Source organism: Marmota flaviventris, chromosome 1 (genome assembly GCF_047511675.1).
Source record: "Marmota flaviventris isolate mMarFla1 chromosome 1, mMarFla1.hap1, whole genome shotgun sequence".
NCBI classification, from domain to species: Eukaryota; Metazoa; Chordata; class Mammalia; order Rodentia; family Sciuridae; genus Marmota; species Marmota flaviventris.
In genome coordinates, this window is record NC_092498.1 from 196,802,717 (window position 1) to 196,820,365 (window position 17,649).

General features: G+C 44.9%; 1 protein-coding gene across 3 annotated transcripts in view; it reads left to right on the plus strand.

Moving 5' to 3' along the window:
* The window catches only part of Xylb (xylulokinase), a 44,147-nt gene that overhangs the window by 15,728 nt on the left and 10,770 nt on the right, over nucleotides 1-17,649 (plus strand). Inside the window, exons 10-18 of one of the 3 annotated variants that reach the window (XM_071599862.1) lie at nucleotides 489-570; nucleotides 1,956-1,996; nucleotides 2,583-2,698; nucleotides 3,451-3,566; nucleotides 4,261-4,334; nucleotides 6,583-6,679; nucleotides 13,582-13,640; nucleotides 15,466-15,553; nucleotides 17,206-17,321. In XM_071599862.1, coding sequence (XP_071455963.1) covers nucleotides 489-570; nucleotides 1,956-1,996; nucleotides 2,583-2,698; nucleotides 3,451-3,566; nucleotides 4,261-4,334; nucleotides 6,583-6,679; nucleotides 13,582-13,640; nucleotides 15,466-15,553; nucleotides 17,206-17,261 — 729 coding nt within the window. In that variant the 3' untranslated portion in view covers nucleotides 17,262-17,321. Of the gene's footprint in view, nucleotides 1-488; nucleotides 571-1,955; nucleotides 1,997-2,582; nucleotides 2,699-3,450; nucleotides 3,567-4,260; nucleotides 4,335-6,582; nucleotides 6,680-13,581; nucleotides 13,641-15,465; nucleotides 15,554-17,205; nucleotides 17,322-17,649 lie in introns of those variants that run through there. The other 2 variants (XM_027932509.2, XR_011703948.1) reach the window with 2 other exon arrangements.

Here is a 17,649-nt window from a genome sequence, read left to right on the forward strand (position 1 = left end):
TTTTTTAGTTTATTTTCTTTAGAACATTGTTCTCTGCACTAGCATATCTGATTATTGATAATCCAGTGGCTGGGATCATAAGTAAGTATGTAAGGTACTATCAACTTCCATGAGTTTTTTTTTTTTTTTTAAACTGGTGCTGTGTTACTTTTTTTGTATGCTCTATCCAGACTTTGGAGCTTACAAAGCAGGTACAAGTTGGGGATTGTTTTGTTCTAACTGCCCTGATTCTCAAAATCCAATAAATGGTCTTCTGTCGGTCCTGATGCTTGTGGTTTCAAACCTGCATTAGGCTCCTCCAGCAATTTGTGAATAGAAAGGATGTGCCTGGTTTGTGACAGGGAGTGATACACCCCCAGGCTTTGCAGAAGATTCCTTCAGCTCCAGCAACCCAGAGCCCCGGAACATTCTCATGGCCTGAGGTGTGGACAGCTGTGCTGAGTAGGCGGGATTTATCTCAACAGAGCACACATGCTTTTTCTCCTCAGGGAGCCATTTCTTCCTACTATGTCCAGCGCTATGGATTTCCTCCAGGATGCAAAGTAGTGGCCTTCACTGGTGACAATCCAGGTGAGTGCTTTGGAGGATTTCCCTCTCCAGCTGGACCTGTAGGGTCTATGCTACACTTCTGAGAATTCCAGTTCAGTCTCTTGGTAAAAGCCCTTCTGCGCTGTCCCTTTTGATTTTCAAAACCTGCCTCCTTGTCCCTGCCCCAGTTGGGTCCTGACTACCCTCAAGAACTGCTTTGCCAGTCCGTCTGCTCCCTCCAGGTGAAGGGTGATGAAAGAAGGTCATTGTGCCCCCTCACCCCCAGCCTCTTTTCATTCCAAGCTAATGCCTCAGCTCCCTCTTCCCCTCCTCTAGGACCAGGTTTTGAGTCTCTGCCAGGTCATTTGATCTATAAATGACTCATTTCTCACCTGGACACTTTGTCTCCTTCCATGGCCTCTCTGCTTTTCCTCAAAGGGGCTTCTGAGGTTCCTGGATAAAGACCAGGTGAGCCACACTGAGTAGCACCCTGACCACTGGCCCTCAGCCCCACCCTAGGTAAAGCAGCCCCTTCCTGAAGTGCCACCAAATACCAAATTAGGGTTAAGATTGTGATGCCTCCCCTTCCAGTTTCTTCCTATGCTCATAAATAAGCAGCGGTGTTTATTTGTTGTTGGTGGTGGTTTTTTGTTTTTTCTCATCAACCTGGGCAACCTCATTTTCCTGGTGGTCCAAGGTTCAGCTGTCCCAGAATTTATTTCATTGATCCCCTGTGGATGGAGGTTGGTGTTCTTCTAATGCTTGGGCAGTGTAGACAGCCTGAGATGCACGATCTGCCCTGTCCCTTTGTCACTACAGGATCAGTTCTCAGAGGTGGTATTCCTGGGTCCAAGGCTTCTGGCAGCCACTGCCGACTGCATCTCACTGGAAGAGCTTGAATGTGCCTGTTCTTCCCCCCACTTCTTGTTCAGCCATTTGTCCCTTCACTGAGCATTTAGTGAGCACCTGCTTATATACCAGGTCTTCTTTTAGTACTGGGGTGCACCAGCAAACATGCAGATAAGGATTGCTATTGTGGTCCTCCCATCTAAGGTGGGGACAATCCGCACAACCTTGGTCCCTTCCTGTGCACACTCTGCCTTGCTTTCATCTTTCTCTGCTGTGTATTCTTGGTGTCTCGTCCTGGCCCCTTTGGTTCTCAGCACTCCTTAGAGTTCCTGACAGTGGTGTGGAGTTTGAACCCCTTTAGGGAAGAGACTTCCTAGCCCAGATCAGAGTTCATGACCACAGAGACTCTACCCTTTGACCCCTGCAACCTTCTCTTGGGCCTCTGAGCCATCAGCTTGCCCTGCTCCTGTGTTGGAGTGGGAGATAGGGGTCTGTGCTGTTGTCTGGGGGGCACTGTGGTTTGCTTCGTGGTTCCTGTGTGGCCTCCAGCTAACCAGAGGCTCCCCTCCCATTCTCAGCGTCACTGGCAGGCATGAGGCTGGAGGAAGGTGACATTGCGGTAAGGTGACTTCTCATTCCCACAGGCTCTTTCTGCCCTGGGGACCAGGGTACTGGGTCTTAGCATCTTTACTATCTATTAGAGGGTCTTCTGTTCCTTAAAGGGTATGGGGGGGTGCTACATCTCCTTCCTTAGAAGGTCATCACTCTTTACTGAGTAGACAAAACCCTGCCTGCTCAGTGGTGACCAGTCTGGTGGGCAAAGTGGCCAAGGGTCAGACATGAGGGCTGAGAGCTCCCCGGGTGAAGAGGAGGATGTAACTCATGCCTTCCTGCATCTAGCAAAGAAGTCATTTGGGAAAAGTAACCACCTACACCATTATTTTGATGCAGTTATGGTAAGTTCTAGAAAGTTAGTAAAGGAGGTCCACAAGAGCCTGGATCTGGGGAGCTGACTTTTGACTCGTCTGGTATGGGAGGGTCAGACGAGGTGTCTGAGGAAGTAGCATTTCATCTCAAGTGAGGCCTGCAATACGAGGAGTGAAGTGATGCAGTCAAGATGGGAGAAGTGCAAAGTACATCACTGGCAGAAAAGAAGCATTTGCAAGCAAAGCCCCAAGCCCCTCACTCTGCCCTTCTTGCCCCAGGTCAGTCTGGGCACCAGCGACACCCTATTTCTCTGGCTCAAGGAGCCCACACCTGCCCTAGAAGGCCACATCTTCTGCAATCCAGTTGACCCTCAGCACTACATGGCACTCTTGTGGTAAGCCTGGGTGTGGGTTGTTACCATTCCCTGGGGTGAGGCCAAGGAGGGATGGGCAGATCTGGCACATCTTGGGCACCTCAAGTCATTCCACTAAGCAGGCTCAGATGGGCAACTGAGACCCCCGGGACCTATCTGCTCTTGCCAACATCTGAGTTAGGTGGGGAAAAGCCTAAGACCTGGGGTCCTCCAAACCTAAGTTCAAATTCTGACCCTACCACTTACATATCCTGTGTGATGCTGGGCAAACCCCATAGCACATCTCAGCCATACCTTCATCATAAAATGGAGAGAATAAGATTGTTGACTTGATAGTGTTGTGGTGTGCCTAGCTCATGGTAGACCCTCATCAAATAGTGAGAGGGACATACTGCTTCCTGACCATTCTCACAGAAGGCCTGGGCTCTGTGATCTGACCATAAGCCTTTGGAAACCTTAGGAAGCTAAGCCCCAAGATCTATGGAGGATTTGTAGGTTAGTCAGCCTATCAACCCCACCCTGTTGTATAGATACCCCAGCTCCCTGACTCTGCCTGGGCTCCTTTGTGGCAGCCTCCTGTGTAAACAGCCTGAGATAAGTGATTCCAACTCCTCTTAGGGATGTGCCAGGATCCTGGAACTTGGGTCAGAGCCTCAGACATTGGAGGTTCTGGTTCCCTGTAGGCTATGGTCCAGCCTCACCCGCAGGCTCTCTGCCTGAGACTCTTCCAAAACCCATGGGTCCAGTGCTCAGAGTTGTGTACACTTCTGCAGCTTTAAAAATGGCTCCCTCATGAGAGAGAAGATCCGCAATGAATGTGCCTCCTGTTCCTGGAGTGAGTTCTCTAAGGCACTGCAGTCCACAGAGATGGGGAACGGCGGAAACCTGGGTAGGCTGTTTAGTGATGCCTGGGCCTACTAACGGGCTGTAGCTGTTTGCTGGAGGGGTAGGGTCTGGAGCCCCAGGAGTTGGGGGAGAGGAGGCCCATGGAGAAGTCCAGGGGAGTCCTGTTTGTCTGTACTTCTACTCCATAGACCTCACAAGCTGATGTGTTATCCCATGTTCTGAGTGAGAGTGGGGCCCTGATAGCAGTTGTCCACTGCCCAGTGTACTCGGTGGAGGTCAGGCCATAGCTGCCTCTTGTGACCTCCTTGAAGCCCCCGGTGACAGGATCAGAAATGTCATCCATAATATCTCCCCTACCCTGGTGCTTCCCCATACACAGCTTTCTGCGTGGACTCAAGGTTCTATTAGGAAAGGTACCCAACACCTGGGCAGGCCTCTGATCAGGGAGAGGATGTGCCTCCCTTGGTGAAACCTCTGTTGGTATTTCAGGAGGGTTGGGTAGCCATTTCTTTAAATGGGCTGCCAGGAGGGAGTAGGAAGTCACTTCTAGGAAAACCTGTCTTGGGCCTTTCTGGGTCTCCTTTTGTTCTGATGGAAAGAAGGAACTGAAAATATTCCCAAGGCTCCTCTGTGGACATGGATACGGGTCATTTCACCTTGCCCTTTTCTAAGTCTGTTGAGAAGCTAATCTTTGTTTTTGATGCCTGACAGCTAATCTCTTCCTGGTTTTGTTTCAGGTTTTTATTTTGATGTAATGGAGATCACCCCTGAAATTATCGGGCGTCATAGGTTTAATGCAGAAAACCATGAGGTAGGTATGTTATTAGCTGCATTGATTCCAGTTCTGAGTGTTAAATTTAACAGTTGCCTGTCACCTTGTGCTACTTTTAGGGACTTCTTTTCCCCCCATCCACTGGTGAAACAGAAATTTTGCACGTGTAGCCCACCTTCTCGAGGGGGGTAGGCAGCAGGGTCTAAGACAGACACCACCCTTTCCCCCAAGGAGGAGCATGGGAAACCTGAGTGTTCTCTGAGCTAACACTTGCTCCTAACACTGCTACTGAGTGTCATAGCGCTTGTTTCTTTGTTGAGCCATACCCTAAACCTACCCATGGCTCAGAGATTTTAAGGTCAAAAATTGCTTCCTTGTAGAAAAAAACCTATGGGATGGGAGATACTACCATTTATTGAGCACTATTTGGTTCCAGGCACTGTGTTTGTGGTTTTCTGAATCTTTCATTTACTTCTTAAAGCAATTCCAGGAGGTAGGCATGATTATTCCTCTTTACAGATGGAGAAATTGAGGCTTAGGCTTAACCTGCCCAAAGTCACAAAGTGACAGTGAATGCAGGAGGCACAGTCCCAATTCTCTCTGCCTCAGAAGCCACTGTTCTCTTTTTCCTTCACCACATGGCCTCTCTCTCCCAGGAGGGATTTAGTCGGTGGGTTTGGATTGACTTTTCTGATAGTTACCCAATGGTCATTATCCCATATGGGGTTGGATCTGAGAGTTGCTGTGATCCCGTTGAATGTGGATGAACCTCTTTAAGACACTATTTAATCATTGTAACAGGTTGGTATTGGAAAAATGGCTGACAGTGGCATAATATATTTGGTTTAAATGGAAAGCTTTCAAATTAATGAACTCTCCACCACTGTAACAAAATACATGAGAAAAACAATTTAAAGAAGGAAAAATTTATTATGGCTCACTGTTTCAGAGGTTTTGGCCCATGGTCACTTGGCTTGGTTGACTGTGGGCCTTTGGTGAGGCAGAACATTCTGGCAGGGAAGGCATGATATAGTAAAGCTGCTTATCTTGTGGTGACCTGGAAGCAGGGGGTGGGGTTAGGACAAAATAAACCCTTCAAAGGCATTTCTCCACCACCACCTACTTCCTCTAACTAGGCCTCATTTCCTAAAGTTTCTACCACCTTCCAACAGTGCCGTCAGCTGGGGACCAAGCTGTTAGCACATGACCTTTATGATCCAAACCATAGTGACTTTATATGAAATGAAGGGAGTTCCTCTTGATCCTCTGATGTGATCAGTTTGGTTTCTGTTCAGAGAGAGAGAGAGAGAGAGAAGATAGGTCTGCTCTCTTAGACATGTCAGTCCCAGCTTTGGCAAGGAGAAGGTAGCAGACATGTCTGATTGGTGTCAGGTGCTAGGGACACAAAGGAGGGCAAGACACAGGTGGTCCTGGCTCTGTGGAGTCCACAGTCTAGAAAGGAGGTGGACAGTAAGCAGGTAAAGGAAAACATACACCACTCCAGGGGTGATGCAGGAGAGAGCAGGAGGTGGGCTGGGGCTTGCCCATGTGGTGTGATCCAAGTGGCCCTCTCTGAAAAAGGGCCCTTAGGCTAAGACCTGAAGGATGGGGAGGCTCTCACTGTGGGCTGGAGTAAGCTTCCAGGGAGGGAGCAATTGGGGAACTGGAAGTAGGTGTTTAGGCTAGAGTATAGTAATTGGTGAGGGAGGGAGGCTGCAGGTTCTGTTCTTGGTCTCAGGTCCTAGAAAGACAGGGTAGAGCTTGGGGGTGACACCCATCAGTATTAGCTTGACCAATGCCCCTCAGCTCCACAGCCATGGGCTTTCAGCATAAGCTCATGGCTCTCACCTATCAAGTATTAACTACATCTATCAGGCTGTCATTTAATACGGTCATTATAACAAGCCTAAAAAAACAGGTGCCACTCTTACCTCAGTCTTGTTAAGAAAGAGAATGACATTCAGCAAGATGGAAACAAATCAAGATCACAGAACTGACTGGTGGAGTCAGACTTTAACCCTTGGCTGCCTGAGACTGAGCTCTGTGAGGCCTCTGACTCCCTAAAGTATTACACACGTGAGATGCGTGTGTCTCTCTCACTCTCTGTTTCTTTTTGTTTGTGCATGTGACAGGTGAAGTTAGTGGTTGAAGAGACCAGCTACTCTAATTCTGGTGTGTTGTTGAAAAAGATCTCTCTCTCTTACACACACATACACACACATGCACACCTGCACACCAATGGGCGTTGGGAGTTCCTCACTGTGTGCCTACCTTCTCCTGGAATCAGGTCCCAGCATTCCCCAGAGATGTGGAGATTCGAGCACTGATCGAAGGACAATTCATGGCCAAGAGGATTCATGCAGAAGGCCTGGGCTACCGAGTCAGTAAGTGAACTGCTGGCAGGGTATGTGCTAGAGTAGGGGCCCAGGGCACAGTCACACCTCAGGCCAGGACAGGCAGGACAGTGTCTAAGTCTGTTACAGGGGGCCTCACACAGGAGGGTGGTGGAGCCTGACCCTGTTGTGGGAGGGGTGATAAAGTGAGTCTGCCTGCCTCTGTGGGCAGGTGTGGAAGAGGAGGCGGTTAGCCTGCTTCTCAGCTGCTTCCCCAGGAACCTGCTTTCTTAGCCAGGAACCACAGGACTCAAAAAGAATCCGAGTGCCTAGCCACAGACCAGACATCCTGAGCTCTGGATCCCAGGGACATGGGCAGTGCAAGTGGCAGGCTCTACTCTGGGTCATGACTGGGACTTTCCGCTTGGGCCAGGACAAGTGGGGATTCAGTACCACCATCAAAACTCAGAGGACTGACATGAAGAGGGCAGATCCAGGGCTCAGAGGGAGGCAACCAGGAAGAGAAAGGGATTCATGAGAACTTGAACTGTGGAGTAGGTGACTCCAGAAGATCAGTGGGTTCCCTTTACTGATGGTATTGAAATGGTCTGAGGTTCTGAGAGGAAACGAGACTGGATGACCATAGAATTCAGGTTTCCGAGATGTATTTGTCCCTCTGAGAAACAACTGTTGTCACTGGAGAAGGTCAAAAACCTCTGAAGCCACTTTGCTTGAGGGCTCCCTTAGGAGCCTTTTATGGGCAGTTCATGTTCTGTGTAGGATATGCTTTATTATGTTTTTGAACCAACCCTGTAAAAGGATGCTATAAAAATAAGCACTGGATAAACCTTTTGGAAAACCTGTTAGACAGCATCTGCTAAAGCTGGATATCCACTTTCCCAGCAATCTTACTTCTATGTAAATGCACAATAGAAATGTATACACATGTTCTTTAGAGGTTCATGAGAACCTTTATCATGATGTGCTTAATAGCCCCATGGTGGAAGCAGTCCAGTGCCCATCCACAGTAGACAGGATGAATGCATTGTGGCCTATTCATGCAACACGATGCTAAGCAGAAATGTAAATGAACCAGCTTCAGCTACATACAACTAAATGGGTAAATCTTGCAAAAGTAGCACTGAGTAGAAGACGGCATTCAGTAGAGTATAAATGGCAGCGTTCTGTGTACATCAGACTCAAGACAGACAAAACTATTTGCTGTTGTTGGAAGTCAGGGTAATTAGTAGTTATCTTTCAGAAAAGAGAATGAAGCCAGGCTTGGTGGTACCTCCCTGTGATCCCAGCACCTGGGGAGGCTGAGACAGGAGGATCACAAGTGCAAGGCCAGCCTCAGCAACTTAGCAAGACCCTGTCTCATAATAAAATAAAAAGGGCTGGGGATGTAGTTCAGTGGTAGAGCACTCCTGAGTTCAAACCCCAGAAACACACACACACACATACACACAGAACATTTTTTGTACAAAACAGCATAGAGATATTTATCCCCTTAGCAAACTTAAAATCAGAATCAAACCTCTTTCCAGCTGAGCTTATTCTCAAATAAAACCTCTCTCTCTCTCTGTCACTCTTTTATTTTTTTGATCAAGCCCAGGACCTTGCGCATGCTAGGCAAGCACTCTACCACGGAGCTACACTCAGCCCTACTCTTTTTTATTAGAGCATATTAAATATATAGAATAATGGGTTTCATTGTGGCATATTCATACATGTGTATGACATTTTGATTATTTCCACTCCCCATCACCAAACGCTCTGATCTCCTCTATCCTTTTCCTTTTTTTTTTTTAATTTTTTTTTATTGGTTGTTCAGAACATTATAAAGCTCTTGACATATCATATTTCATACATTAGATTCAAGTTGGTTATGAACTCCCAATTTTACCCCAAATACAGATTGCAGAATCACATCGGTTACACATCCACATTTTTACATAATGCCCTATTAGTAACTGTTGTATTCTGCTACCTTTCCTATCCTCTACCATCCCCCCTCCCTCCCCTCCCATCTTCTCTCTCTACCCCATCCACTGTAATTCATATCTCTCCTTGTTTATTTTCCCATTCCCCTCACAACCTCTTATATGTAATTTTGTATAACAATGAGGGTCTCCCTCCATTACCATGCAATTTCCCTTTTCTCTCCCTTTCCATCCCACCTCATGTATCTGTTTAATGTTAATCTTTTCTTCCTGCTCTTCCTCCCTGCTCTGTTCTTGGGATACTGCTACATAGATGTTCATAGCAGCACAATTCACAATTGCTAGACTGTGGAACCAACCCAGATGCCCTTCAATAGATGAATGGATAAAAAAAATGTGGCATTTATACACCATGGAGTATTACGCAGCACTAAAAAATGACAAAATCATAGAATTTGCAGGGAAATGGATGGCACTAGAGCAGATTATGCTTAGTGAAGCTAGCCAATCCCTAAAAAACAAATACCAAATGTCTCCTTTTCCTTTTTTTAATAGTCTTTCTTCTAATTTTATATCATCTTTTCCCCCTAGATTCCACATATGAGAGAAAACACGAAATAATTGTCTTTCTAAGTCTGACTTCTTTCACTTAACATATTCTGTAGCTCCATTTACTTTCCTGAAAATGACAGGATTTTGTTCTTATAGGTTAATAATACTCTATTATGTACATATACCACATTTTTAAAATCCATTTATCTGTTGATAGACACCTAGGCTGATTCTATAACTTGCCTATGGTGAATTATAATAAACATGAGTATGTGGGTATCTTTATAGCATACTGACTTTTTTGTATATGTGTGGTACTGGAGATTGAACCAGGGGCATTCTACTACTAAGCTACATTTTTCTTTAAAGATTTCTTGTAGATGGACACAATATCTTTATTTTGTTTGTTTATTTTTTATGTGATGCTAAGGTTCAAACCCAGTGCCTCACACATGCTAGGCAAGTGCTCTACCACTGGGCCACAATTCTAGCTCCCACAGCTCTTTTGTAAATTTAATTTTTTTAAAAAAAAAAATTTGACACAGGGTCTCACTAAGTTGCCAAGGCTGGCCTCAAACTTGCGATCCTCTTTCCTCACTCTCCTAAGTAGATTACAGGTGTGTGCTACTGTGCCCAGCTAGTATATTGACTTTAATTCCTTAAGCTATATACCCAGGAGTGGTATAGCTGAATATGTGGTAGTTCTATTTTTAATTTTTTAAGGAACCAATTCCCATGGTGGCTATACTAATTTATGTTCCCACCAACAATGTTTAAAAGGTGCTTGCAGCATTTATTGTTACTTGTATTCTTTTTTTTTTTTTCCCCCAGTATTGGGGATTGAACCCAGTGTGCTTTACTGCTGATGTACCTCTCCGGCCCTTTTTATTTTCTATTTTGACACAGGGTCTTGAGCTGTCTTGACCTTGCCTTCTTCCTGCTCAGCCTCCCGAGTACCTTGAATTACATACAGGGGTGCCCCACCTCAACATGTTATTTGTATTCTCCATGATAGGCATTCTGACTGGGGAGACCCAGCCCAACTTTTATCTTTTTATATTTCTTCCTTCTATGTCATTTGAGTCCTTTTCCTTTTCTATATTTTAATATTTTTATTCCTATTTTGTATTGTCTTTTGATTAATGCATTTCAAAAGGCTAGATGTTAGCTGGGCCTGGTGGCGGCATGCCTGTAATCCCAGTGGCTTGGGAGGCTGCGGCAGGAGGATTTCCAGGTCAAAGCCAGCCTCAGCAACTTAGTGAGGCCCTAAGCAACTTAGCAAGACCCTGTCTCTAAATAAAATATTTTTTTAAAGGACTAAGGATGTGGCTCACTGGTTAAATGCCTCTAGGTTCACTTCCTGGTACAAAAAAAAAAAAAAATTCCATAACATGTTGTGTGTTCAGTTTTGCATTTCTTTTCTTTTCTTTTTTTTTTTTTTCCATTTCTAAAAAGAGTAATTTTCATCTTTTTCTGTTCTAATGAATGTTCTTTAAAACTAGCCCTTTGCTCTCTTGATATATTCCCCATTTCTTTAGTTTGTAGGGGCAGGATGAGAGAGAAAGTATGTCTGCACCCTGTATTTCTTAACTCAGCTCACTGAAAGAGGCTGGGAGCAACATAATCCCAGTAGCAAAGAACATCCAGAGAACGATTTTAAACAGCTTTCTCCACCCAAGGAGCCAGAGCTCCTTGGATTAATGAAGGTTATAGGGCTGATATAAGGATAAAACAAGTTGAACCTGCCACATTTTCTGTGCTATGTCTTGTCTAATTTTTTTCTGTCTCTGTTTACCACTCTAGTTTTAAGAAATTCCCTGATTTGTATCCTTCAGGTTATTAAATTTGACTTTGCTGTGTTTATTATTTAGCCTTTCCATTTAGTTTTTTATTTTTGTAACCATACATTATTTTTTAATTTCTAGGACTCTTTCTTGTCTCCTGGTTCTTTCTTATAGTGTTAGATCCTTGGTTTTGGAACGTTATATTCCTTCAAATATTTCTGAAGATTCATATTAGGATTTATTTCAAATTGGCTTTTTTAATTCCTTGAGTTATTCCCTTATTTCTAGAGTACTCTATTTGTTCACGTCGATCCTTCTCTTTCTTGCTATTGTTGTGGTTGTATTTTCTTTTTCAAGAACAGAGTGACTGGGGGTTCTTGGTGCTAAATGAATCACATCTCTTAGTGGAAACAGGAAGCTTAGGTTTCCTTTTCAGGAGCAAGGTCTCTTCTCCTAGTGGACCTTCCTCCCTGCCCAAATACAAGAGATACCTAGACAGGCTATGTATTTGGGTAAATGTGTTAACTTTCTGTCACTATGGCAAAATACCTGACAGAAACAATTTGAAAGGAAGAAAGGTTTATACTGGCTCACAGTCTCAGAGATTTCATTCAGTTCATGTTCACTTGGCTCTGTTGTTTCTGGGCCTGTAATAAAGCAGAACGTCATAGCAAGGAATACATGTGGAGCAAAGCTATTCACCTCATGGTGGCTGAGATCATAAAGAAAGGGGCTGGGAACAAAATCTACCCTTGAAGGGGATACCCTAGTGACCTACTTCCTCCAATAGGCCCTACCTCCTAAGGTTCCCACCACCTCCCAGTAGCCCATTAAGCTATGAATCTGTCAGTAGATTAGTTCATTGATGAGGTTAGAACCCTCGTGATCCTATCACCCCCCAGAGGCCCCACTTCTGAAACACTCCTGCATTGGGAACCGAGCCTTCAACACCAGAGCTTGGGGGACATTTCATTTCCACACAACAGTGAAAAGATAGATTTAACTTGATGCCTTTGAGCCTTGTAAATGCTGTCAAGCTGGATGGAGTCTTCCCTACAATGTCTTCAAATGCCAAAATGAGCAGGATATTATTCTGGTTAAAAGATGAGCCCAGCTTCTTTTTCTAGTAAATAAGTGCAGCCACGTCTATCTGTCCACGTCTATCTGTCCGTCTGCCATGGGAGTTTGGTGTTACTTCAGGTTCTACTTCTCTGTCCACTGTACCCTAAAGACTTCACTTTTCACTTGAGGTCAGACCAGGGACAAGGAATGGAGAGAAGGGGTTTCATCACCACCAACACTTAGCATTAACCACCTTTAAATTTGTTGCCCATCTGATGGGTGGGTCTAAACAGATATCTCAGTGTTAGTATAATCGATGTTTCTTTCATTAATGAGTTTGAACAGCTTTGAGTAACTTTAGTTTCTTCCTCTTTGAACCGATTATTTATATCCTTTCCCATTTTTCTGTTGAATTGCCTTTTTAAAAATTGATTTGCAGAAATTCTTATGGCATTGATGAGTATGCCACTTACTATGTTAAATACTACATACTATGGATCTTTGCTTTTTTTCTGAATTCTATCATTTATCTATTGCTTTTTAACAAATTAACTCAAAATTTAGCCCCTTAAAACAATAATCAGCCTTTATTATCTTACACAATTCCCTTGGATCAAGAATTTGAGTCAGCATAATCCAAGTGGTTCTTTTTGTGCATTTTTTTGTAAAGGTGTCTTCTTATGTTGCCCAGGATAACCTCTAAATCCTGGGCTCAAGGGATCCTCCTGTTTCAGCATCCCAAGTAGCTGGGACTATAGGCACATAACAGAGCATCCCAGGTAGCTGGGACTACAGGTGCATACCACTGAGCCTGGCTCTGCCTAGTGGTTCTTACTGAGAGTCTGTCTTGAGTTTGCAGTTGAGCCATCTTCCAGGGCTCGAGTCTTCTGAGGACTCCATAAAGCCTAGAGGATCTGCTTCTAAGATGGTATATTCACATGGCTGTTGGCAGAAGACCTTGGTTCCTTACCATGGAGACTTCTCCATGGGGCTGCTTGAGTATCTTCATGACATGGCAGTTAGCTTCTCTTGAATTGAGTAATCCAAGAGAGAATGATCTACATCAGAGCAAGATGGAAGCTGCAATATCTTTGGAGTTCATACCTACCCTGTCACGCACACAAGTCCTGTTGGTTACATGAGTTAGCCCTGTTGAATGTGTGAGGAGGTTACATGAGAACATGGATATTGGGAGGCATGGGTCATTTGGAGGTCATTTTGGAGTCTGGCTGGCATATCAGTCTTAAAGATAATACTTCTTAACCTTTATGTTAAGAATGGTGTTTGTTGCAAATTTTGGTGAATTCTTCTGTCTTATACAGTCCTTTAATCATCTAAGGAAATTTCTTTCTATTCTTGGTTTTTTGAGAGGTTTAAAAAAAATAATGAAAATGTAAGACAATAAAGGTGGATGGACAGCAGTCTCCCTAACAAATTACATGTGACAAGCCTACGTAGACAGAATCAGCTTTGGTTCTCTTCCTGGTCATGGATATTACAAGAGGCATTGCTCCCTCACAATCACTCAGTGACTGAAGAACTCTGGAAAACAGCCCTCTCTGCCGTGGGGGAATTGTCACAGCCATTACACTTTTTTTTTTTTTCCTTGCAGTGCCCAAGACAAAGATTCTGGCCACAGGAGGGGCATCTCACAATAGAGACATCTTACAGGTAGGTGCTGGTAGTGGACCCCATGCCATGGCCCCTTCCATGTCTGTCATGTCTAAGAGCCAACAGGAAGGGCTGCCTCTGTTTCCACACCTGCAGGAATGGGGAGCCCATACTCAACGCTCTCAGAAGCTAGCTCTTTGGCCTTATAGCTCCCACTGTGAGTGGGTTCCATCTTACATCCAGGTGAATTCTTCGGTCTTTTATAGTCCACTCTCTGATAGCAGCAGTGGCCTCTGGAAGCCCATGGGAAGTGCCTGTCCTTCCCCTGTGTGAGCCTTCTGACATCTAAGACAGTGTTCTTGTTCCTTAATGTTTCTCCCTTCCAATTTAACTCTCTGACTTTCCAACCATTCCTCTTGTAACACAGTTTCCAGGCTTTGTCTCTATCCCTCTGGTCCTCCATTATGCTAGAAATATATGACCCAAAGTAAAATCAATCTACACATGTCTGACACTCAGGCTATCACATTGTACAGCCATTAGCTCCTCCTAAGGGGACACTGTACATTTTGGGGTTTAGCCTGTGGTTGCCTTAGCTATTTGAGTAATGACCTCAACTGCTGCATTCTGGCATACCTGTCTTAGGTAAGATTATCTAGGAGCAGAGCCTGAAGTGAGGATTCTTCTATAAGTTGTTTGTTGACAGTACTCCCAACAAGAAGGGAGTATGGAACTCGGGACAGGGTTGGGGAAAAAGAATAAGCAAGGATATGATCTGGAGTCTGCTTTAGCTTTGTCCTCTGGGGTGCTCTGGAGCATGAATTAACTACTGAGCTAGTTCTGCCTTGGGCAGTAGGGCTAACTAACTGCCTTGGAGAGGGTTGAGCATAATCCTTGAGAGGTGGCCTCTGTTCAGCCAAAATTTGTTCTCAAGAAGTACTGTGAGCCCTTAGCTTCCAATACTCAGCAGCTGGGTGGGGGATACACACGATCCAGTGAAGAGAATCCTGGTGGGGTGCCAGTGGCATCTACTACAATACCTCTGGGCAATTATAAGACCTTCCCTCCAGTCTTTTCCATGTGAAATCGTCTTAAGACAGTTCCTCCATTCTAAATTTATGCAATTTAATTTCTGTACCTAAATGAAGAGCTTCATCATGATCCTTATAAAATGTGTCCTTGGCTGCATGCCTATAATCCCAGTTTAATCCTTGGCTCACTGAGGTAGGAAGATCACAAGTTTGAGGCCAGCCTTGGCAACTTAGACCCTCAGAAACTTAGTGACCCTCAGAAACTGTCTCAAAATGAAAAATAAAAAGGACTGAATATGTAGCTCAGTGGTAAAGTATTCCTGGGCCCAATCCCCTATACCAAAAATAATAAATAAATAAAGTTCCCTTGTTAGTTTGTGCTTGTTAACATTAGTCTCTTTCCTAGCTGTTAGTGGCATTTAGTAATCATGCCTCCTAAATCTCCTGCCTTGTCTTGTTAAAATGGTTTAAAAGTACAGGGATAGCCTGGAGAGCTGTTGCCCTCCACTAGGGACTTCCCCTAGGTCACCCTTCCTCTGTTATCCCCGGGGCAGCGTGGCTATGTGTATTTCTTCTTCTTTTGGTACTTGGGGTTGAACCCAAGGGTGCTTAGCTACTGAGTCACATCCCCAGCCCTTTTTATATTTTTATTTTGAGATAGGGTCTTGCTAAGTTGCTTAGGGTCTCCCTAAGTTGCTGAGGTTGGCTTGAACTTGTAATCCTCCTGCCCTAGCCTCAGGAGCTGGGATCACAGGCATGCACCACCACAAGGAGAGTCTGGAAATTTATTCCAAAATGTCCTTGTGTCCTCTGAGGAATGACTCACCACCATAAAAACTCTGTGTCCTTCCCAGGTGCTTGCAGATGTATTTGGCGCCCCGGTGTATGTCATAGACACTGCCAACTCAGCCTGTGTGGGCTCTGCATACCGAGCTTTTCATGGTAGGTTGATGAATGAGGGATAGGAGTCTCTGGAAGCATTCTGGCACTGTCTGGGCTGAGGAGGGTGGGAAGGGAAAGTAAGGTGTTCCCACTTTGGGGAACTTGGGGACTTTAGCTTCATCTTTATCTCTCCCAGCAAACAAGGACCAACCTGTGCCCTTCGTTCCTTTATTCTCTACTTAAAATCGAGACAGGATGTAGAGATCTGGGCTGGAGTCTGCTTTAGCTTTGTCCCATGGGGTGCTCTGGGACACCTCTGAATGAGTCCTCTGTGATAATCTGGCTCTGCAGAGGGACACTGGAATAGGGCACAGGACATGCTTGAGTGGACATGGGCCTGGGTCTGGACAGATGGTGGGCAGGAGAGGTGGATAAAGCTGAGCCCTACGTTCAGCAAGAGCAGGACATTGAGACAATAGTGGAGGCTTCAGAACCAAGCATTCCAGCACCCTGGACAGCTCCGTGTATGCTCTGATTGAGGCCCTCAAAACCTCCAGATAGCATCCTCATCCAGGAGAGTTCTGGAGGGAGCAGCTCTTGCCCGCAAGGGCGGTCTCCCTCAATTTGGACCAGTTTTCCCTGTTTCCTGCCTGCTGAGGGAGCTTCTGGCTGCCGTGTACCTCCAGGGCTTTGTCCCTTCCCTCTCTAGTGCTTCCAGTCTTTTGCATGCTTGCTCACAACTCTTCAACATACTTATTCAGACTTATAGTTTTCTTTTAATGTTGAGAATAAATCACAGATATTTCCTCAACAATTAACCTTCTTTATTCCTCTCCCTTTGCCTCATCTTCCTCAACCCACCTCTTATATCAAGATCACTAGGGGTTTTATTTCCAGATTGTTGTATTTTTAATTATATTTTACATCATATTAGCTCTTATTTGCACTTAACTATGAGTCTTTCTTCCAACTCTCTGTATTTTCTTTTGTCTCTACTAATTTTGTTTGTTTGTTTTATAGTGTGTGTGTGTGTGTGTGTGTGTGTGTGTGTGTGTGTTTTGGCACTGGGGATCAAACCCAGGGATTTGCACATGCTAGGAAAATGTTCAAAGTGACCATAGGTGGTATAACTGTTGCCCTACTGAAGTGTTTTTATAGGTATCCTATATATAGAATGATAGGATGTAATAGGTTAAAATCATGCTAAGGGCTGGGTATAGCCACTGGTAGAGGCACTTGCCTAGAATGTGTGAGGTCCTAGGTTCAATATCCATCTCTATTTCTATGCTAGTTTTATTGACAAACGAAATGAATTGATTGATTGATTGATTGACTGTGGTTCTGGGGATCAAACCCAAGGCCTCATGCATGCTAGACAAGTACTCTGCTACTGAGCTACACACCCAATCCTCTAAATGAATATTTTAAGATAGAATCCAGCCAGTGATAATTTTGAGGCCTGACATGTCCAGCAAAGTTTTGGTTTCAATGTCCCAAAGAATGCTGGGTAAAGGAATCTGAGTTCAGAGTACTTTTCCCAAGAACCTTGATAATGCTGTTGCCTAATCTGGCCTTCAGCATTGCCAAGGAAAAGTCTAGAGTCCATACGATACTCCTCCTACTGCAGAAATGGGAAGGAGTTACCCTTTAGGTACTTCACTGCTATGTTATCCTATGTTTTGATTTTATTTTCCCTTTCTATGCTCCTTTAGTTGTTGAAGGGGACTGGGTCTGTTGCCCTGCTCTGCCCTCCAAAACCAAAGCCTGATCTGAATCCTAGCTCAACCTCAAGGCCTGTTAGCTGCTTTATTTGGAGCTTTCTCCTCCCTGGCTGGTCTGGGAATGAACCTCTCCTGCAGCAGGGTTGTGAATGTGAGTGGAGCCAGGAACAGAGTCTTTGATTTGTTTCTCAGCTGGCCACCCACCACCCATCCCACTCCCTCATCCATACCCCTCTGGCATGAGATTTTCTAGCACCTAGTTGGGAAAACTGGTTCTTACGTCTTCAGGGGACCCTCCTTTGCTCAGGGTGCTGATGCATTACTCTGGCCATCTGACACCCCTGCTTAAAATGCCTAGGATTTCCATACTGCTTCTTGCCCACCCATAGCAGCCTTCCCCCCTTTCCAGCTCTGCTATGAATTTGCTTGATGAGC